Genomic DNA, 23,615 nt, shown 5'->3' with positions numbered 1-23,615 from the left:
TTAGGTCATCAATGGGTATGAAGGGTTTAAGTTTTCTTAGAATATGCAAATGTAGGTTGGTGCTCCTGGATGCAGCTTGTATGTGAGCTTGCATGTTTAGCTTTGAGTCTAGTGTGATGCCTAGTGATTTTACCGATTTGCAGATGGTTGGGTTGCAGTTTAGCGATTTGTGGTTTTGAGCCCATGGTTGAGGTAGTTGGGGTTTGAGATGTGGGGAGAAGGGAACGAATTCTGTTTTTGAGGATTTCGTTTTAGATGGTTGTGTGCCAGCCAGACTTGTGTTTTCTAAAGGGTATCATCTAGTATCTGGATATCCTCTTGAGAGTGTAGTTTGATATATAGTTGAGTATCATCCGCATACATGTGGTATTATATTTTTGATTGTATCAGGATTTCAATGAGTGGTTCTATGTAAAGATTAAAGAGCGTTAGTGAGATTATAGAACGTTGTGGAACACCAGTGTCAATGTCTGTACATCAGATAGGGTGATGTTGATTTGGACCCTTTGTTGTCTATTCTGCAAGAAGGAGGTGAACCAGTTAAGGACGGCTAAAGATAAGCCCATTCTAATTTCCAGAGTTTCTTTGAGGCGTTCATGGCTGATCATTTCAAACACTGAAGATAAATCCAGAAGTATCAGGAGACAGGATTCATTTTGGTCTAGTGAAGCTTGTATGTCATATAGAATGTTCAGCATGGTGACCTCAGTGTTGTGTACGGGTTTAAACCCAGATTGGTGATTGTCTAATAGGTCACAATTCTTAATGTATAGGCCAGAATTCTTAATGTGTTTACATAGTTGATCGTGGGTGCATTTTTCTATCAGTTTCGCCAGGAGAGGCAGACAGGATACTGGTCAGAAGTTGTTCAAGTCTTTCCGATCTGAGCCTGTTTTTTTCAGTAGGGGGATACTTGGCCCATCTTCAATCTATCTGGGGGGATCCTTGTTGGTGCAATATGCTCACAATTTTGATCCTTTTTTGGTGTAAAGGATTGTTGGATCTCTTTCAGTAGATGGTAGGGAATGGGATCTTCAAAATATGAGTTAGGTTTCATTAATTGCATGGTTTTCTGTATTTCTCTCTCAGACATAGGTCCGAAACTGTTCCAGAATCTGGTTTTCTTTGGGACATTTGGGGAGTGTTGGTCAGTATATATGTTGTGTGTTGTGGGGGTGGGGATGATGGAATCTCTTAGTTGGGTGTTTGCTAAGCTGGGAATAAAGTTACTTGTGGTTGCAATTTTGACTTTAAAGAAAGTTGAGAAGGCATTGCAAATGTCTGTCGAAGTTTTAGCCATTAGGGATTCTGCAAGTTTTCCTGATTGTTGCTTTATTATGTCAAAGAGTTTTCTGGGCCAAGTCTTCGCTATACCAAGTTAAGACCTGATTCCTGTTGTTTTGGCTTTCAGGATTTCATTTTTGTAAGAGCTTGTGTTCATTCTCAATTGTTCGAGGTGGGTAATGCTTAGAGCCTTCCTCCATAGTCGTTCCAGCTGTCTTAGTTGTATTCTTTCCTAGTTAATGTTGTGGTTGAAATAAGGTACTGAAGCTTTTTCCTTTAGCCTTTTTAGTTTTAGTGGAGCAGCTTTCTGAACATTGCTGTTGTCGAAATGCGTTAGATCATGAACCCATGTTTGGTTAGACTAGAGTGCAAGGCAGTTTGACATATGTCCCCCAGTTCTGATTTGTTTACGTTGTTGAAATTCCTCACCCATGTTTTTCTCTTCTCTTTTGATCTTTAATTTTGGTTTCTAGTGTGGATATTTGGAACAGAATTTGAGGGGGGCCTGGCCAGTCTACTGGGGTTATTTAGAGCATATTTACTGAACATGGTTTAGCAATGATTAGGTTGAGGGTTGCACCTTTGTTGTGTGTTAGTCCCTCGCAAGTTTGAGTCATGTTGAGGTCCTGGAGCAGGTTACTGAGTGCAGTCACTGTGCTTTCATTGACATTGTTCCGTTGCAGGTTGAAATCTCCCAATAATATAGTATTAGAAAGTGTAGAAGCATTGACTGTTATTGTTTCCATTAGTTGTTTCAGAAAGATAGTGTTGTCCCCCAGTGGATGGTATAAGAGGAGTGTTTTCCTAGTCTGCAGACACCATTTGGATGGGTAGAGGGATGTTTGATTATTGTGATGGTGCATATCTGCTTGCTGCAGCGAAAATCAATAAAATATGTTTACAAAAAAAAAAGAGGAGTGTTTTTGCTATCATTTTCGTTTCAAGTTTGATATCCACTCCCAAGAGTTCAAATGATGTGGAACATCTAGCGAGATCAGGTTTAAGGTCAGGGAGTTTCTGTAGATTATAGCGAGCCCTCCAATTTACTGTGGGGTCAAGACGTAGTATGGCAAAATCGGGGGCAATGAGAAGGTCCATTACTGGACCTGCTGAAGGATTAAGCTAGGTTTCCGTTAGGAAGAGAATGTCCACATCATGCGCTAGGATCACATGTGCTCTATCAGTTGCATGTTTTTCAGCTGATCTGCATTTAGGAAGCATGAATTTCAGGTTTGTTATTGTTTTGTGTGATACTGTGTTGGACATTGTGTTTGTTGTTATCAGGATCATATTATTGTGAATGATTTGTAGAGGGTTGTTTCTCTGGTTTATAGATAGAGTGAAGATCAGTATTTTGGCTGTTGTGTCGGGGGAGGTTTTCTGTGCTCCCTGATAGTAAACCTAAAGAGTGTTTATCACTTCTTCAGAGAGGTGAATATTTGTTTCTCTCGAGCAGTGAAGCTTGTTGTCATGGGGAGTTGTGCAAGTGGGTTGAAGGCAAGTTTTCTTCTGGATAGGGAGTCAGTGCATTTAGGCGTGTGCTTATTTTCTAGGATATGAAGGAGAGTGATGACTTGCATCTTAACCCATATCATGCCCTCCCTGAGGAGTTGCAGTCAATGATTTGGGTTATGGGGAGTTTGTGGAATGCGCACAGAGAGCTACCATTATCATTCTGTGTAGATGTTTGCAACTCTTCGTGATCATGAGACATTATTGTTTCCATAAACTGCTCTATGTAAGTGGGATGTTTCTTAGGGACTGACGCACTTCCTGTGGAAGGGTAGTTTGACCTTGGGAGGTGTGGGGTGTTTGTATGGTCTAGTTGGAGACTCTGAGGAGCTATGTGGACTGGGGGGCTGGGATTGCTGATGCGAGTAGTACTTTGGGTGGCAAAAGTGGGTTTAGGATAGGCGTTAGGGCTTGGAGGGGTATGAGATGGGTATCTAGGAGGTTTTATTGGGGTGGCTGTTTGCCTTTTTCGGTCTAGGTGAAGATTCTGAGGGACTGGGTAGGCAGCAGGACTGTTGTTGCCAATGGGTGTAGTTCTTTGGACTTCGGTAGAGACACTGATTAGTGAGGAAGGAAGAGCCTAGTCCTCTCTCAGTTTTTGTAGAAAGATACTAGTCTTCTCTCAGTTTTGTTGAAAGGGGTATGCCTAGCAACAGCACTCAAAGTGGCCCAACCCTGATAAGTGTGTGTTCTTAGAGTCAGAGTGAGTGTCCTCTTTCTGTTATCATTAATTAAGGCTTTGACCATTTTAGAAGCCCATGTGTAATGCTCAAGTGCTGTCCAGCCTGAAAACAAATTAATAGTCCCACAATTTCTCACCTAATATTCAGTGTATACTTGGTCATTGTGCCTTTGTGTTCAGCTCAAATTGCATCCATCTGGCCTTCTCAATGCTCTTCGATCTTGTTATGTGGTGATTAAATGGGGTGTTGAATCGGGTTAAGATTGGAATTCAACTTCCCCTCTGAGGGTTAATTTGAGCGACTTTGATATGACCAGGATAGCTGAGTTGTCAATTGTCAAAGGATGCGGTGGATGACATTGGGGGTGGTCAGGGATACTCTGAGCGCTTTGCGGTCCCATAGTACTTAACGGCAGCCATGTCAGGCTCCTGTCCTAGCCCTGCTTATTCTATACCTTCTTTATGGCCTGATGATCTGATGAAATTTGATCTATTATGGGGCATCTCTGGGATTTCTTTAGGATTGCGATCCCTAGCACCTGGAACTCTGAGAGGAGCACCTACTTGTCAGCCTAATACAGAATGATAGAGAAATAGAATTTCAACTTAGTAACCTTTCTTTCTCCATCTCCCTTATTCATAAACTTAAATTAAAAATAGCAAGCTCAGCTCTCTGTTTAGAACGGGTTTAACGATGAGAATACTACAGGGGAGGCCAGGTGGAAGTGAACATTCAATCATGCATACAAGTTTAGTAGGAACCCCAAGGCCATTAACTTGCCAGCCTGTGTCAATGCAATACGTTTTCCTTATGGTATCGATCATTCTCCCATTGGCCGCTGTGCACATGCCAAATAAAAGAGACATTTCATATTTAAGTGCTGCAGTGGCTGCTTTATCATTGTTGATTTATGCTTTGGTTTACCTGGGAGTGGTCTTTTGACTAGCTTTCCGTAATGAATGAACATTTCCAGCAAACTAGAGCTAGTTTTGCAGATTCGAAATGGAAGTGAATGTATTAGTAGTTCAAAAACAGCTGCTTTGACATGCTCATATGTTTCATTTTATTGAAATTGCAGTAAAGAGCACTTTTACTAAGATCTAAAGCTACCGTTCAGGAAGCGAGTCCAGATTCAAGAAGAGCGATTTGTTTGATTAAAGTGAAAAGCCCAAATAGTTTTTGGGAGGAAGTTAGGATAGAAACCTGTTTATAACACTGGGCTTGCAGCATCCAGTGGGGATGCTATGCTCTGCCCGTGGCTTAACTGATAGCAGTTTGTGAAGCTCTGACTTACCATTGGGCGTCACCACAGTCACTGGCTCCGACCATGCACTCCAGTACCCATCAAAGCTGATGTTGTTGGGTTTAGCACGCACACCTATGGTATATGTTGTGTGACCTTTGAAATTAGTAAGGACCAATTCTGTTTTCTCCAATACATACTCGACCTGGAAAGAGAAATACCACAGGGTGTAGAGCAGAAGCATGGAGGAACCACGTACATTAAGGGTCATTCAGACGGACAACATGCATTGGAGACATTTTGGGGGTGGGAAGAGAGAGAGAGAGATGAGATTGTATACAGTGATGACTCTTAAGACAATGACTTTTGACAGCAAAGCCCTCAGAGAGTGAAGGTCCCTCTAAGAAGGGCAACAGGCAGTAAGAGTCCTCCTTGAGAGATGTGGGAACTGCTTCAGTGTTAGATATCACATGTTTGTTTTCCACTGTGGATTTCCATCTAGACGTGGAATTGAGGGGTCCATATCCCTGTGCCAACCCTTTGAGCTCATGAAGTCAGAGTTGAAAGGTTTTGATTACCTGTGCCATTGAGTGAGGCAATGAAGACATAAAGTTGATTGGCTCTGCAACTCTATGCAAATCCAATTAGCCCACTCAGTCCGAGCAGTGATAGTACATTTTGTTGTTCCTCATGGTGCTTGACTCCTCCTCTTGCTGATGATAGGCATGGTGCCCTAGCGCTGTCTCCATTGGAGTCAAGCTATCCTGGCTGAAGGCGGCTGATAGCCAGATAGCCAGAAACCTGTCCTAGGATGCTTGATTCCAGTCCAGGAAAGACATGGCTTGGCAGTTCAGGCTGGACTGTTCCCATGAGGCACAGGGTCTAGACTGATTTGCATATGGCCATGTCTGAACTGGGGTGGCTTGGTGAGCAAAATAACGATGGATTTAACCCAGATCTGTGACTGGGGGTGAATGTGTTGCCATTGTGCAACATTCCGTCCATCATCTTGTGTGTTTTGCTGTTCACCCTATGTGGGAAGGGTATGCCCAGATGTGGGTCCCTTGTTCACTAAGCCACTGGAGTCAAGCTATCCTGGCTGAAGACGGCTGATAGCCAGAAACAAGTCCTAGGATGCTTGATTCCAGTCCAGGAAAGACATGGCTTGGCAGTTCGGGCTGGACTGTTCCTATGAGGCACAGGGTCTAGACTGATTTGCATATGGCCATGTCTGAACTGGGGTGGCTTGGTGAGCAAAATAATGATGGATTTAACCCAGATCTGTGACTGGGGGTGAATGTTTTGCCATTGTGCAACATTCCGTCCATCATCTTGTGAGTTTTGAGGTACACTTAAGTACATCTAGTTAGGGTCGCATCGTAGGAGTACGCATTTTATTGTCATGCATTTTATATACTAACCTGTATTCATTGTTTTAGCATGATGGTAGAACTCTACCATCCTTTTACTCTGTTAGTGCCCATAGTTATTTATATCTGTTACTGTCTAGTGGTTGTTTCAGCACAACTATTTTAGACTAGAATGACAATGGTTCAAAAGATTCTTAGTGAAAAACATCCCCACCGTTTATTCTGTGTATCTCTCTGAGACAAAGTGAGCACGAGTGACTGAGCGACAAGTAGCACTGTTTCCATGACCCTGAGGGATCAGGGTTGTCATGTTCGATAGTTTCCAAGAACTATTCTCTCCTTGGTAAGAGGGGTTTCCAGTGGCACTGTGAGCTAGCTGGTTTACAGGCTAGCATACTCAGTAGGTGTGTCTAGAATCAGTCCGGACACTAGTCCTACAGTGCATGTTGTCAAATCGTGCAGCTCCTTTATAGGTTATAGGAACTATATGACACTGCTAAGCCAGGTCTTCACTGGACCGGAAACAGGCATCCTGGGACCGGTTTCGGGGTAACACCGTCATCAGCCAGGCTAGCTTCAATCTAGTCGCAAAGTGAGCAAGGGACTCGCGTGTGGGCATTCCCTGCCAGCTTAGGGCGAACAAAACAAACACAATGAGATGATGAGTAGAGCGCTGACTTTTTTTAGACACTCACCCCTAGTAACAGATCAGGGTTGAATTCATCATCGTTTTTTGGCTCACTTTTCCACCCCAGTTCAGACACAGCCATATGCAAATCAGTTTTGACCCTGTTTCTTATGGGAACAGTCCAGCCTGAACTGCCAAGCCAGGTCTTCACTGGACCGGAAACAAGCATCCTGGGACTGTTTTCGGGGTATCACCCCTCAACAGCCAGGCTAGCTTAAATCCAGTGCCAAAGTGAGCAAGGGACCCTTGTCTTGGCATACCCTGCCAACTTAGGGTGAACAAAGCAAACACAAAGAGATGATGGACGGAGCGTTGAAACTTTTGAGACACTCACCCCCAGTCACAGGTCTGGGTTGAATCCATCATTGTTCTATAGCTCACTTCGCCACCCCAGTTCGGACCCATTGCTATGTTTATAACCCTCAAATTAATTGTAGAGATTTTGGAACATAGGCTGGTGTACTTCGCTGTGTAAAAAACATAAAAAGGTCAAGTATGAGGGATTCCATATTTTGCTTATAAAATCTGTTTGTTGAATCAATGGCTGAAATTCCTTCAAAGGTTGTTGCTACGAACTCATCTGAGACCAAAGATGCTATCCATTCTATTTTCCAGGGAAGAGAAAAAATCAAAAAGGCTCTACAATGAAAAAAACCAGAAACATATCTACAAAAGTGCGACTATCGAACAAACATCAAAGCAGGTGAGGAAACTGCGTTTTGCCCCAGCAGCGGACTTAGAAGTCGTCCAAGCAGTTTTGAAAGAAGGTGATTCAATATTGGTACCTTAATTTTTTAAACCCTATTGTTCCATCTGAGGAGGACAACCAAGAGTAGGTTTCTCCTTAAAGGAGAATGGCCCATTTGAACCCTACAAGCTCAGCTAGCTGCTCGCCTTTTTCTAGTACCCTTTATCCTCATGCAAAGGTGTTTCCATTATACCAAGAAAAGAAACCTCTAATTGTTGTCCTGTACACAAAATTGCTAAAACTGCTAATATTTTAGAGATTCCTGGTATGCTAGATTTTATTAATCTGTTTAACAACCTGGTATTATCAATGAATAGATAATTTCTTTTGAATAGTCTGCATGATGTTGAAGCATTAAAGGTGGTCAGTAGTAACGATATACAGTTAGTACAAATATTAGACACAGATCTAGATGTAAGATCTAAAGTCACATTTCTTTAAAACAAATTGTTGCTCAAATAATTATGCAAACGTATGACTATTTCCTCAGCCAAGGCATAGCTTTTGTACCTTATTCTTCTCGAAAACAGATCACAAATGGCAAGCAACCTAATCATAAAGGACATGGGTACCATGAAGGGTCAGAAGAGAGGGATTTCCCAGATAATGTTCAATGGGGACAGGTAAAAAATATGGTAGTCTCAGTAGGTAAGGGGAGAAAGGCAAGTTTCCATTTTCAAGTAGAGTAATGTTAGGAATAAGATGAGCAATGATGACCCCAGACATTGGGATTGGCTTGCGGGCGCCTTTAATGATAATAGCCATCTGAGGATTCCACCAAAACCACTGAAGTTAACACAGGGTTGAGAGTGATCTCCTGGAATATGGCTGTTCTCTCTTGTGATACTAAAACGTTAGTTCTGATGTGTGACTATGACGCTGATATTATTTGTATCCAGGAAACATTGCCGAGCAGTATTTTTCAAGCTAAAAACTATTATGTGCTAAGTTGTCCAGCGGTACCCTCAAAAAGGGGTCATGCAAGTGGGAGGATTACAATGTTATTGTCTAATATTTTTGACTGGCCTCATAGCCTTCACTACCATTCTTCTAACGTAGCCAAATGATTAAAGCTTTTTAAGAAATGTTGGTAAAAAGCAGGATGACCTCTCTTTCCTTTTAGTGAATACATACATTCCTCCTGGCTCTGCCTTTTTGCATCTGGTTAAATCAGTGTTCTCTTTTAGATTAGAGACTGGTGAATTGGAAAATTGCAAAAACATTGCTGTGGTAGGAGATTTTAACGTAAAAGTGTATTCAGAGTTTTTGCACATTCTGAAAGAGAGGAGGCGCTTAATATCCCCTCAGCGATGCTACCAGATAAATTTAAAAAAATGACTCCTGTGACACTATACTTTTAGAGAAATTAAGAAAGGAAAGTCCCTAATTGTAACTGGGAGGCTTGATAATGATATCCCAACAAAAAGGATTCATACATCGATTAGGAGTTCTTCCATTATAGACTATTATAAAACACATGTGCAAAGCATTTCCTAAATGCAAATTGGGCATTTGGGAAATGCAATTACCATTGACTTCAAGTCGATGGTAACAACGTGCAAAATAAAAAAAATGCATTGAAAATGCATTCTTTTTTGTGACATGAAGCACACATATGTGCACTAGGAAATCGCAGTTTAGGAAATACAAACCATTTCCTATTTCGCCCATAGGTGGGAATACAATGGCATTTCCTATTTGCAATTCTCTAATAGGAATGGCTATTAGGGAATCGCAAATGTTGTGCATATGCTTTGCATTTCTTAAATAGTGGTTCCTACAGAGTCGTAATTTAATAAATGCAAAAGGGAACCTTAGTACATCTGGCCCTTAATGTGCTGAGAACATTTTGACAGGAAAAGAGAATGGTCTGTTTATTACAGAAACTTTTTTTATGCTTTAAGGATGTTTCAAATTAAAAAGGATACATTAGAAGAGATGTCAATGCTGCAGTTGAAAAGTCTACTAAAAGAACAGATGGTTAGCATTAGTGCAATTCTTGAGACTGCTGCCTGCCCAGAAAAGGAAAACTATAATGGGGCTCATTAGGATGACGGGCGGACTTTGTCCACCCGCCATCCTGTCGGAATTCGGGACCGCCCGCCATAATGGGCCACAGGTACCCCCCATGTGCACCGCCCCAACTCTCCTTCACTCTGGGGCCCGCAGGGGCCCCCCCAGAGTGAAGACCGCATGCCTTTCGGTGGCGGCATCGCCGCCAAAGAAAGGCATCTGAAACAGCCCGTTGTAATATGGCTGGCGGTGTCTAATTGACACCGCCACCATATTAATCCTTTTACGCCCCGGCCGCAAGGCGACCGGGGCGGAAAAGCGGTGGACACTCTTTCCGCCTGCCGCGGGGGGAATTTAGGTGCGGATGGCAGGCGGAATCCGCCCGCCATCCTAATGGGCCCCAATGTGTCTTTTCTTACACGTTGAAAAGACACCAGCCTTTTCTGACATGGAATGTTGAACATAAAACTTGGTTATTTCTCCTAATAAGAATGAATATTTTACCCTTTAAATAAGTAATTGGGGATTGGTAAAAACTCCCAATCAAAAATAATAACCTGTGATCTATGCAACAATGGTATTCAAGACTTAGGGCCCCATTAGGATGCCACCCTTTGCGGAAAGCGGGACCGCCCGCCTTAAGGGCAGGGGTCCCGATGTCTGCATTAGGATGCGCACGCCACAGTGGCGGGCGCATCCCCATTTTTAACATTGTGGCGGGCGGTGCTCACTGCACCGCCCGCCGCAATGTTAAAAATGAATGCGCGCATTTGCATGAACAAAGCTGCAGGCACCGCGTGGTGCCTGCCGCTTTGTTTATGCAAATGCTGGGGGGTACCACAGAGTGAAGACCGCATGCCTTTCCGTGGCGGCATCGCCGCCACGGAAAGGCATCCGATTTGGCCCATACTAATATGGCTGGCGGTGTCTATGAGACACCGCCACCATATTAATCTTTCCGTCCGCCACTGTCCCCCCGCCATACTAAAATGGCGGGGGGCATTCGGGAGTGGATGTCGGGCGGATTACCCCGCCAGGCTGGCGGTGGCTACCGCCAGCCTGGCGGGGGCAATCCGCCCGACATCGTAATGGGCCCCTTAATCTTTGTCATTTTCATGATTGCTTGTCTTTCGTTGTAATTTTTTGAAGCCTCTTTTTAGAAATGTTATTGCTTGCTGAGTAGAAAAAGCACAACAACTGATCTTCTTTACAGTAAATTACATTACATTTTTTTTTTTAATTCTTTAAGAGGTTTATCAATTTATATTAAATTGCATTCATTGTCTGTATTATGTTATATGGACCTCATACGAGTCCCCAAAAAAATAATAAACTTGAACTTGACAATATGCTTCTGTGTCTGTCCAATGGCCAGTCTGTGCCCCTATGCTCCCAGGGATCTGTGTATTTCTTACCTTCTGGACATCAGAGGTTGAGATGTTTACTTCATACATAATGATGAACGGCATGTTTTTGAAGTAAGGTGGGCGCCACCGGATCACCAGCTGCCTCTTCCGATTCATCTGCACGGACACATTAGATGGAGCATCTAAAAGTACTGGAGATGGAAAGGTAAAAAAAACATGTGAGACACGGATGGCCACTAATTCTGTCTGAATCCTGGTGAAGACTGAAAGGGCATTTACTCTGATTTATGTAAGAACTCGGATGGGAATAAATCTCTACTTTGTCCATCTGGAGAAGGGTATCCAACCTTTTCTGTATGAAGAGTTACTTCTGATAGAGCTGCTTCTAATGACTGAAAATCATTGTGAGCCACTGAAGGCCAAGCCACTCACGCAATGTTACCAGAGACCCCCACGCCTAGCTTCACTGACTTTAAGCCTAATTCCCATAGAGCCAGATACTGCGATTTGGATAAAATACTTTGACTATGGCACTATGACTAATAATAATAATAATAATCCACATTTGTAAAGCGCAAACCATCACACATTAGGGTCTCTAGGCGCTGGGGGCCGTCGGGAAGATTAAACAAGCTATTGCCCAGAGCCACATGGTGCTGGGCTAATCTGCTGCCGGCCCCGGGGATCGAACCGTGATCCCCAGATTCCGGAGTCAGTCACCCTGGCCGGCGGCGCCACACCTCTCCCTGAGCTGCCATTTGTGTCAGTGAGAGTGTGATCTTTCAAAAGGTATGAACATGTGTGCACATAAATGTGATATATGTTTATAGGTGATTATTTGTATGTGCTTGTGGCACACAACATACCTTGTGCCATATGTGGCACCATTACATGTATAACAAAAACATACAACCATTTTTTTAAATGAGAGAAATTTAAACTGGAGTCATATGTGATGCACAAATGTTCATAATATGGAACTTTTTTCTGCACTTTAAATTTCTCTCACTTACAAAAATGACTGTATTTTTCAATTATAAATATGACATCATGTCTACCAGCCACTGTGAGCAAGATGCCTGCTGAGTGTAAAGGCGACACTATGAAATGGTAGAAAATAAAATTGAAGAGTTAACTTTATGTTTATTTGTATTCCAAAAAAATCATCATTTAAATTGTCTCCTATTTCAGAGTGTCTTATTTAGAAACCGTAGGCATCTTGCACCCAGTGGCCTGTAGACACTGTGCCATATTTATAACAGAGAAATACAGCCATTTATTGAAATGGGAGGATTTTCTCTGACTGCCCTCTGCTTATTTAAAAATGAACTCAGGGCTGTGAGCTATACTGAAGTTGTCTATAAGCTACTGTTAGCTCGGGCTCAACCGGCTAGAGACACCCGATCTAGGGACTAGGAAGGGCAGTAATACTGACCTAAATCTAGGCTAAAAGCCAGAGGAGAAAATACCCAGAAGTGGCTTTGTATGAGGAGAATAGCAGGACCTGAAACTAAGGGCCCCATTAGGATGGCGGGCGGATTGCCTCCGCCAGGGTAGCGGTGGCCACCGCCACCCTGGCGGAGGCAATCCGCCCGCCATCCTTCCCTGCATTCCCCCCCGCCATATTACGATGGCGGAGGGGACCGCAGCGGTCGGAAACACCGCCCGCCTGTTTTCCGCCCCGGTCGCCTAGCGGCCGGGGCGGAAAGCCTGTAACATGGTGGCGGTGTCTTGTAGACACCGCCCGCCATATTACTATGTGCATTACACAGTGCATTTCCGTGGCGGCAATGCCGCCACGGAAAGGCATGCGGAGACTCCCTGCGGGGGCCCCTTGCGGGCCCCCTGGGAGTCCGTGGCTTGGGGGGTGCACATGGGGGGTACCTATGGTACCCCCCCGCATGTCAGAGTGCAACATGGCAGGCACCGCGCGGTGCCTGTCGTGTTGCGCGTTGCCAAGCAAAACGTGCACTTTTACCATTGCGGCGGGCGGAGATTCCTGCTCCGCCCGCCGCAATGGTAGACATACAGGATGCACCCGCCTGTGTGGCGGGCGCATCCTAATACATATGTCGGGACCCCCGCACTGTTAGCGGGCGGTCCTCTTCTCCGTTAGGGTGGCGGGCGGGCAAATCCCGCCCGCCATCCTAATGAGGCCCTAGGTGCAGAACTACAGGGATATTTTTCTTGGCTTGAGGAGACATGAGGTATATTTCTTAGTCTGATCAGTGTGACATACCTAATATATTTATTAATTCTTATTAAACCTCATATTTTTCATTTATGTGTTTCCTGGCTAACTCTCAGGTTTGTTGAGCAGTCAAAGTTTAACATATGGGACATAGTGTAAAGGTTGAACCCACCCATTGCACAAAGAATAACTTTTACTGCATATAAAAAGGTTATTCTGTGAAAAAAGTTACTATAACAATATAATTGTTCTTGTTTCCAGATACACTTGGGGGCCCATTAGGATCTCGGGTGGATCGCCACCACCCGCATGGCTGTGGCGATCCGCCCGAGATCCGTCCCGCCCGCCACCCATTTCCCCTGCCATTTTACTATGGCGGGGGCCGTGGCAGACGGAAAGACCGTCTGCCGCTTTTCGGCCCGGTCAACAAGTTGACCGGGCGTAAAAGAGTTTAATATGGTGGCGGTGTCTGTCAGACACCGCCAGCCATATTATCATGGGGAGAAAACATGTATTTCTGTGGCGGCATTGCCACCATGGAAAGGCATGCGGTAATTGCTTGCCGGGGCCCTTTTCAGGTCCCCAGGGACTCTGAGGGGTGCACATGGGGGGTACCTATGGTGTCCTCCTGCAGTTACATGCACAACATGGCAGGCACCACGCAGTGCCTGCCATGTTGTGCATGGAAGTGCACAACATGCCTTCCTGGCATTGTGGCGGGCGGTGCTGAGTGCACCGCCCGCCACAGTGACAGGAATGGAGGATGCGCCCGCCACTGTGCCGGGCGCAATCTAATGGCCCCCACAGGTACCCCACCCTTATGGGAGGCGGTCCCAATTCCCGATAGGATGGAGGGCAGACAAAGTCCGCCCGCCATCCTAATGACCCCCTTAGACTTCTTTAAGAATTATGTACAGGTGTAAATTGATTCTGGTTGTATGTCAAAATATCATCTACAAAAATGTTGTGTGACATAATTTGAACAATTTACCATTTACAAAAATATTGTTTCGTTCAGTGTAGATTTTCTATTTGACTCCAGTGTGGCAATACGTTTGTAATCAATATTTAGGACATAATATTTATGTCAGACCATATTCTGAATATTGAGAATATTGAGTAAAAAATATCGAGTTGCACAAATATCGAGTAATAAATATCGTGGTTAGGAAATATTGACAGCAACATTATCGTGGTCAAGAATGTCGACCTAAGGTACGTTATATCGATTTTAAAAACATTGAACTGTTTAATATAGTTTGCAAAAATATAGTTGTTAAAAATATCGTTTTTTAATTAATGTTATGTATTTTAGTATGTATTTTATATATATGTGATGTATTTTTTTGTATAATAATTGTTTGTATTTTTAGTATATATGTTACTTTTTTTGTAGTTATTAAAAAAAATTATTTGAATTTTGCGGTTTTAGTTCCCTACTGGGTTCTGGGTTTATTGGGGAATAGGGTGGGAAATAATTTAATTATATTCAATTAATTGATTTTGTTTTATTTTTTTATTTATTAATATTTGTTTAATTGAGATTTTATAGTTTTAAATGTGTAAAGTAATTTATTATTAATTAATATGTGGTTGTTAATTAATGTTAATTAATTAATTGGTAATTAATTATGGTAATTGTTTAGTAGTAGTAGTAATTTCCTTTCTTTTGTTATAATAACCATCAAAGTTTTTAACAAGACAAACAAAACATTAAAATAGCAATATTATTACACAGAAATAAATTGTGTTATTGCCCAATGCACCATCATCGAGCTAAAGACTATAGACACCCCCAGCGTAAGTGGAATATAACTAATTTCAAGTACCAATTCTAATACAAATATGTGGTAATTGTGTAATTAATTTTAGGTATGTGTTGTGGTGTTTATATGGGTAAAAGGTGGGAAGTAATTCATTTTTAATTTATTAATTAATAATTGGTTGTTAATTAATTTTAGTTAATTAATTGGTAATTAATTATGGTAATTGTGTAATTACATTTAGGTGTGTATTTTGGTGTTTATAGGGGTAAAGGGTGTAACGTAGTTTATATTTTCTTATTTATTTTTTGTAAATTGATATTAATTACATTAATAAAAATGTTATTAAGGTAATTGTGTAATTAATTTTAGGTGTGTTTTGTGTTTCTAGGAGTAAAGGGTGGGAAGTAATTTGTGTTTAATTAATTAATAAATATTTGTTAATTAATGTTAATTATTTGATATTTATTTTGAGTAATTGTTTATTTTTTGTGTTTTGTTTTTACTTTTAAATGGGTAAAGGGTGGGTATTAAATACATTTTAATTACTTTATTATTAGTTGTTAATAGTAAAAGTTTTCAATTTAAAAATAGGTTTTAATTGTGTTTTATTATTTCATAGTTTATTTTTAAGTGTGTGTTGTGGATATTATAGTGTTAAAGTGTGTTTAGGCAATTAATGTTCATTCGTTTTTAATTAACATATTATTTAATTAATTATTAATTATCTTAACTATGGAAGCAAATTTTATTGTGAAGTGTTTTGTTTTTGGTGTGGTGTTATAGGGTAGGAAATACAATAAATACATTTATGTATTATTTCATTGTTTTGCTAGTAAATATTTTCTAGAGTATTTTGTATGTATTTAATATTTTATTTTATGTAATATTTGTAAGTTTTTGTTATATATAATTATATAATTAATATTAAAATATTTCCTTTTCATATATTTGATATATTTTATTTTTCATTTTTGAAATATTGTTTGATTCATTTTATGATTTAATTTCATTATATATATATATATATATATATATATATATATATATATATATATATATATATATATCCGTACACAGAAGCAGCGAGCACTCAGGTCATCAAAATCACACACAGGGGTCAAGATCTTTAGATCAGCAAAACCAGGTTTAATAACTTCATAAACCCGTCGTGACGCGTTTCGCGCTTCATAGAGCGCTTGTTCACACACAAAACGCGTCACGACGGGTTTATGAAGTTAATAAACCTGGTTTTGCTGATCTAAAGATCTTGACCCCTGTGTGTGATTTTGATGACCCGAGTGCTCGCTGGAACGCCGCTTCTGTGTATGGATATTGATTACCGGCTGCTCCGCCGGCAGTGAGCCACCCCGGTAAAAGGCGAGGAATCTCCCACTGGAGCGTGTTTCTTTTGGATATATATATATATATATATATATATATATATATATATATATATATATATATATATATATATATATATATATATTTAACTGTTTAAGTGTGAATAGGAATTTTTGTTTCTCAGCTAACCAACACTTTCTCTAATGTTGCACTCACTGGAGTGGGAATAGTAATTTTTACCTCTTCGCTATCCAGCACTTCTCCTACTGTTGCACTCACTGGATTGGAAATAGTTATTTTCCCCTCCACTATCCAACACTTTCCCTACTGTTGCATTCACTGGAGTGGAAATAGTTTTTTTTTTTACCCCTTTGCAATCCAACACTTTCCCTACTGTTGCACTGATTGTATTATGAAATCTAAGTTTAAATATTTTTTATAGTTTAATGTTTTCATTTGTTATAGATTTAGTTTTTTAAATATTTGAAATCATTAATATATATTTGTATTTTTTATATTATTTTAAACTTTTAACATAAACTAAAAATAACGGTTTATTAATTGTTTTAAAGTAAATATATATATATATATGTATCAATTATTGTGTTGTGTGTTTATTTTTTCTCAAAGTTTTTTTCTTATATTTTATTAAAATATATATTCAATGTATTTTATTTTGTTGAAATTATATTTAATATTTAATATATCTTATATTTATATAAAAGTCAATATTTTATACATCTATATTTTTTACATCGATATTTTTAGTCGCTATGTTTATACTAACCTGTTTAAGTATAGGAGTCTATTTTTTGTTGTCTATATTTTTTACTCAATATTTTTACATCAATATTTTTTACATCAATGTTGTGTCAGTGAACCCTGACAGTGATATTCAGGTACTGCACATGGTTCTCATGTAGTATCTGTAACACATATTCCACTAGCAGCTATATGTCTTCCATGCTCATGCCATATCGTTTCACTCTTTTTTATCTTTCACTACAGGTAATCATTCAGGCATGGACCACTCCCTCACCACAGTTCCAAACATTCCATTCCTAAGTAATGAAGCATCTTCGCATACACATCACTCAGCTACCAGAAGCACACCGGTCACACTTTGAACTCGGGTGTGCAAAGTTTTGTGAATCATCTGATTTTTACCCTTCATCAAGCTAGCAAAGTTTCCTGGTTTCTCTTAGCTTGAGCAAAGTTTTTTTTTCACATTGCAAGATACTTTTCACTGCATAGTGAGATCATTTTCACTGCGGTCGACCCCAGCCAAAAATGTAAAATCAGTTTTTGAGAATGTACCTCTCACTAATCTTTTATATGCAAAATGGCAAACATTTGCAGATTTTTTTCTGTAAGATTACCTTTTCTGAGGTTTTCTGTTTGCAATGGCATTATGTACAAAAATGATCTTAATGTCCCAGTTACGAGTAAGATGGAACAGCATACACTGAGAAGATACCCCCTTGCCTGATCATGACTGGTCTGCTGTTCCAACACACACATTTTCTGGGTGCAGGACCATCGTTGTTGAATTTACAGGTCAGAAGATTTGGAAGCATAAATCCGCACGGAACGGCAAATTTCATGCATAATTTGACCGGTCAAAAATCATGGGTCTAAGTGATTGGGACTGTGATCAAAATTCCTGCGTGCACATCTCTTTCCCTAAAACCCTAATTGCTCACATCTTATTGTCTATAATACGACATTAAACCCTAGAGCCATCTTGTTTTTGTTTTTTCAGGAACTTTATGCTCGGTCAAAAATATCTTTGAAAAGGCCATACCTGAAGCCAAAGTGAAATCAGAAGTCCCCCCCTCCTTTTTTTTTTTTTTACAAGACCAGCTTTTTGTTACATCTCTGTGGAAAGGAGATGTTGCATACAGCAATTGATAAAGCCATCCCAGAATAACATCTGCCAGGATTTTTGTTGACGCCAGTTCGTCATAAAGGGAAAAAGGACTCTCAGGTGTATATTTTTCTTTCAGAAATCGAGGAAAAGAAGCGATTAGATACTCTGTAGTTAAACAAAATGCGTTTCATTGATAAATTGCACTCTGGGTGGAACGGTGGACAATATGCTCAGAGAGGGTGCAATCTTTCTGCAGAGAGGTGTGGCAAGGATGATTCCCCTAATAGTTGATGGCTCCTCTAATGAGGGTGGCAAAGGTCAGACCTATGGGGCTTCAATGAAGAGGGTGGGAAGATTTGCACTAGAGGGTGAGATGATGGGATTGGTTGGGGGAGGCAGGGGAATGCAGATTATAAGGGAATGTTATTTTACTAAACAAATGGAAGTGAAAAAAATAGTGTATAAATGTGAAATGTATTCAAGAAATGTGTCTTTTGCAGATAGGACGTTACTAAACAGTCTTGAATACCGATTGCTGGCATACACAACAAGTGGTGTTGCGACAATAATTCTCCAGATTAGATGCAACATAGTTAAAAAGGGCGCAGATTCTAAAGGAAGATAGGTACTAGCACAACACATATAAGCGGCATATAATTTTATTATATATGTTCAGTTTAAGGACCAAATGTAGAAAACCCTGAAGTGTATGAACTTTTGGCAACTAAGTTAATGCAGTAGTCTACACCATTAATATTATGTGGTACTATTAACTGCAGCCTAGACAGAGGTGGTAAAATGGCTCAGGTATATCAGAGAAAGTCTAGAGTTAGGCATTCTATACAAATATTTATGGGAATATATATATCCGTGCAGACTGTTGAATTACATTACACTCTACTGATCACAGCTACACATTTTATTCATATTCTCATAATCTTCTTGTTTTAGAACTGAACTTGTGTAACATACAAAACGTAGTACTTGCTGGAGAACACCTTTTAGACACAGACTATATTACATTTATAGAACATTGCATAACAAATTGTTTGGCAGTGAATATAGGGTCTGCGGATTCAGATATAGTATGAGATGCTTTCAAGGTGGACTACACTGAGCTATATGGTCAGGAGGCAAAAGCCACCTTAAGACCAGATCAGAAAATCTTATGAAATATTAGCTGACATAGAAACAAAGAATTGATAGCCATTACTAATAAAGATCCTAATTAACAATTAACAAAAAGGACATATATATATATATATATATATATATATATATATATATATATATATATATATATATATATATATATATATATATATATATATATATATATATATACACTCCATCTCTTCTTTCTCAAGAGGACGACCTTTTTTTGCGGGACGTTCAAGCAGGTAATTTATTCAGGCATGTGCCTTTATCAAACGCCAAAAGTCCTTAAACAGTGAGAGCTCCCATGCAGTGATTCTTTATGAGCTCCTCCCTCCTCGTGGTGGTTGGCCTCACCTGGAGCCAATTGTCTATTGCTCGCTTCAGTTTTGGGGACTACCAGTCCCAGGGTACAGCGCGCTGGCAATCCGCTTCAGGAAGTTGGGGGCTTCACTAATTAAAACAAAAGTTTGTGTCTGCTGTCGTGTCCCAAACTCTATACCACCTCTTGTCTTGGCTAAGCAGTTGAAAGCACAGACCGGGTGTCAGCGTCACTCCACACCTTCTGTGCACGATGTTCCCAGCTGCCTCAAGCGCCTCGGAGGTTCCTGTGGCGGGCGGTCAAACTCACCCGACTCCTCGGCAAAAACACTCCTTCTCCAATTTTCGACTTGGCCACATTACTGAGAGGGTCCCTCGTGCGCGTAACTGAAAACCGCACTAAATATACACTCCATCTCTCCTTTCTCAAGAAGACCACCAGGGACACACACACACATCAAACCTTCTCCGTGGGCAAGAAGAAGAGGCCACAGCAGGGGAGAGGGAGGAGGTTACTTTAATGCCAGCAAAAAACCAAATGACAGGGCGGATGCATTTCGGCATGGTGTTGAGCCTCTTCAGCGCCCGATGGGTATAGCAGGATGCTAAAGTTTTCACCGGTATAAATACCAATTAACATCCTGCCAGGTGAAAGATAGGCTCCGCCCCCCGAACAGCGCGAGATCGTGATGGCTGTTGGCTTTAATGATGTGGGACGCCCAGTGCGTCAGAACTTCATGTACCAGAATGCTGTGGGCTACTCTGATGCAGCAACGGGGGGAATAAAAATGTCACGGGCCAAAGTCACCTTGAAGTAGCATAGCTTGTGCCTCCTCGTCTCCCCAGACCGCACCAACCATAGAGTCCCGGCATTTCAATTAGCAGGGGCAGGTCCGGAAATCCAGCTCGCCCGGCATGTGGCACAATCGCTCCAAAACTGCCTCATAAGTTGCCGAGTCCGAAGGTGGGCCCCAGTCCTCCCAGTAACCTGGGTACAAAAACATCCAGAAATACCAGCGTGACTGGGGCCAGCTTGCAGTGCGGGGGCCTCTTTCAGCGCGATACTGGTTGTCACGCTAATTAATGTCAGCAAACCTTCTCCGTGGGCAAGAAGAAGAGGCCACAGCAGGGGAGAGGGAGGAGGTTACTTTAATGCCAGCAAAAAACCAAATGACAGGGCGGATGCATTTCGGCATGGTGTTGAGCCTCTTCAGCGCCCGATGGGTATAGCAGGATGCTAAAGTTTTCACCGGTATAAATACCAATTAACATCCTGCCAGGTGAAAGATAGGCTCCGCCCCCCGAACAGCGCGAGATCGTGATGGCTGTTGGCTTTAATGATGTGGGACGCCCAGTGCGTCAGAACTTCATGTACCAGAATGCTGTGTGCTACTCTGATGCAGCAACGGGGGGAATAAAAATGTCACGGGCCAAAGTCACCTTGAAGTAGCATAGCTTGTGCCTCCTCGTCTCCCCAGACCGCACCAACCATAGAGTCCCGGCATTTCAATTAGCAGGGGCAGGTCCGGAAATCCAGCTCGCCCGGCATGGGGCACAATCGCTCCAAAACTGCCTCATAAGTTGCCGAGTCCGAAGGTGGGCCCCAGTCCTCCCAGTAACCTGGGTACAGAAACATCCACCAAAGTAGAAATACCAGCGTGACTGGGGCCAGCTTGCAGTGCGGGGGCCTCTTTCAGCGCGATACTGGTTGTCACGCTAATTAATGTCAGCAAACCTTCTCCGTGGGCAAGAAGAAGAGGCCAACAGGTCCGACATGCAGCCAGCAGGCAGAAAAAGGCACTAACTCAGGCAGCAATTTTGCTCATACCAACAGCTTTATTTTGCTTGTCTCGTCATTAACCCAACGCGTTTCGCCTTCAGCCGAAGGCTCGATCACGGGTGTTGATCTCTAACATGAGGCTTCTTTTATGTTTAGTGCAAAATTTGAAAAAAACAATCATAAGTGAATGAAAGTGCATTCTGGGTGATATAGTTTTTCACATCTTTCGATATTACAACTAAGCAAGGTGATGTTAAAAAATGCTCTTTGCATGCATAATGCGTGGAAAGGGAATTATTTGCAAATATACGGATACTCTGCACATTTATTCATGAGTTATATTTTTATGTTAATGAAATGTCTCTCTGGTGAGTTTGAGTTACTTCACAGTTTTTTCATGGGTGCGGATCGGCATGTTCCAATTTAGCTGTTCTTTCTGACGTCGACCAGGGTTTATTTTTACTGGCCAGTGCGAGTTTTTCAGTGCTCTCTGGTGAGCATAATATGTCCATCTGTTGTCACTCGAGACCCTGGATGTTTCTTGAGTCTTCTGGGTGTTGATTTCCTTCTCAGGTGAGTGAATATATGTATCAGTCAAACAGTTTTAGAGATGAACATGTAATTCTTCAGTTTGATTCAGGCCTCGTGGTTCGAGCGTTCTGAAGGCGATGATATGCTTGTACTCCTTCTGTCTTAAGAGTTTTCTGCGGTCGCCTCCTCTCTCGGATTCCGCTAGTTTATCAATTGCACAGTATCTCAGGGTTTCCCAATTGTTACCATGATATTGGTTCATTTGTTTGGCAATGGCATTGGTCTGATCTCGATGGGTGGTGTCTCTCGTGTGTTCAAGGATTCTTTTCTTAGCCTCAAATATCGAGCTGCCGATATATCTTTTGTTGCATGGGCAAGTTATTACATAGACCACAAATGTGCTCTTGCAGGTTAAATGTTGTTTTATCCGCCATGTTTTGTTTTCATGCATTGTGATTGTCTTTGTGGCAGTTGCAATTTTACACACTTTGCATTGTCTGCAAGGCCGAATCCTTCTTGTTGTAACCATGTTATCATGGGTTTCTCTCTGTAATGGCTGTGGACTAGTTGGTCGACCAGATTTCTGGCTCGTCGATAAGTAATTGAGGGGTGGTCTCCAATGATTTTGGCTAGTGTTTGATCTGACCGAAGAATTCCCAAGTGCTTTCTGATCACTTTCGATAATTGTTGCTTTTCTGCACTGTATGTTGTTATTAGTCGGATTGTTTCATAATTTTTGATTTCCTTTTCTTTATGTAGAATTTCTCTTCTGTCTATTTCTTTCACTTTTTTGAGACAACTTGCCACTATTTTTGGTGGATATTTTCTTTTTTGGAATCTCTCTGATGCCTTCAGACTGTGTTTTTGGAATTCCAATTCAGTTGAACAGTTTCTTTTTAGGCGGAGGAATTCCCCATGCGGGATACTCCACCTCAATTGTTGTGGAAACTCTGACGTGCAATATTGAGTTGGTAGCTGTGTGCTTCCGGTGTAATGTGGTTTCCAGATTATTTTTTTCAATATAAATTTCCGTGTCCAAAAACACAATCCGTTCCGTGCTTATATCGTAGGTGAATTTGAGATTGGTGGGAGTGTTGTTCAATTTCGCGAAGTACTTTTCAAATTCGTTTGGTGTGCCATCCCAGATTATACAAAGGTCATCGATGAACCTCAACCATAACAGTTTTTTTCTTCCACTCATAATTTTCAGTCTTCCAAGCTTCATTTTGTTCATACCATCCTATTGTTAGATTTACGTAATTAGGGGAAAAAGAAAAGCCCATGGCACAGCCACGTATTTGTTTGTAGATTTTTTTGTTGAATAAGAAAACATTGTTGTGTAAGCACAGATGGATCATTTGATTCAGCATTTTGTTGTGTTCTCTGTACTTTATAATCCTTTTTCCAAGATAGTTTTTACACGCATTTATACCAATCTGATGTTCAATGTTGGTGTACAATGATATAGCATCCATTGAGATGAGTTTGTAGGATGGTTGCCAGGTGATATGTTCTAGTTTTTTTAAGGAGATCAGTTGTGTCTTTTATATAGGATGTGAGATCCTTTACTAGATCGGTCTATATAGTTAGAAAACCTTTATAGCAGTGAATTATTGGCAGAATTATTGGCAGAAACAATAAGCCTTCCCGGGGGGTTTTCTTTGTTTTTGTGTACCTTTGGGAGACAGTAGAAGGTTGGGAACGTTGGAAATTTGTTGCTCATGTATTGGTGTTCCTCCTTGCTTATTAGAC

At 41.2% G+C, this 23,615-nt stretch overlaps 1 protein-coding gene across 1 annotated transcript in view; it reads right to left on the bottom strand.

The window, feature by feature from the left end:
• The window catches only part of EPOR (erythropoietin receptor), a 195,634-nt gene that overhangs the window by 54,252 nt on the left and 117,767 nt on the right, over positions 1 to 23,615 (bottom strand). Inside the window, exons 4-5 of the mRNA XM_086962765.1 lie at positions 10,957 to 11,099; positions 4,774 to 4,927 (exon numbers count right to left, since the gene is read on the bottom strand). Of these exons, the coding sequence (XP_086818891.1) occupies positions 4,774 to 4,927; positions 10,957 to 11,099 (297 nt within the window). The remainder of the gene's footprint in view (positions 1 to 4,773; positions 4,928 to 10,956; positions 11,100 to 23,615) is intronic.

The sequence above is a fragment of the Lissotriton vulgaris genome, chromosome 1_1 (genome assembly GCF_964263255.1).
Source record: "Lissotriton vulgaris chromosome 1_1, aLisVul1.2, whole genome shotgun sequence".
Taxonomy (NCBI): domain Eukaryota; kingdom Metazoa; phylum Chordata; class Amphibia; order Caudata; family Salamandridae; genus Lissotriton; species Lissotriton vulgaris.
The sequence above is the reverse complement of the archived record's forward strand: the minus strand, read 5'-3'. Positions and strand labels throughout refer to the sequence as shown.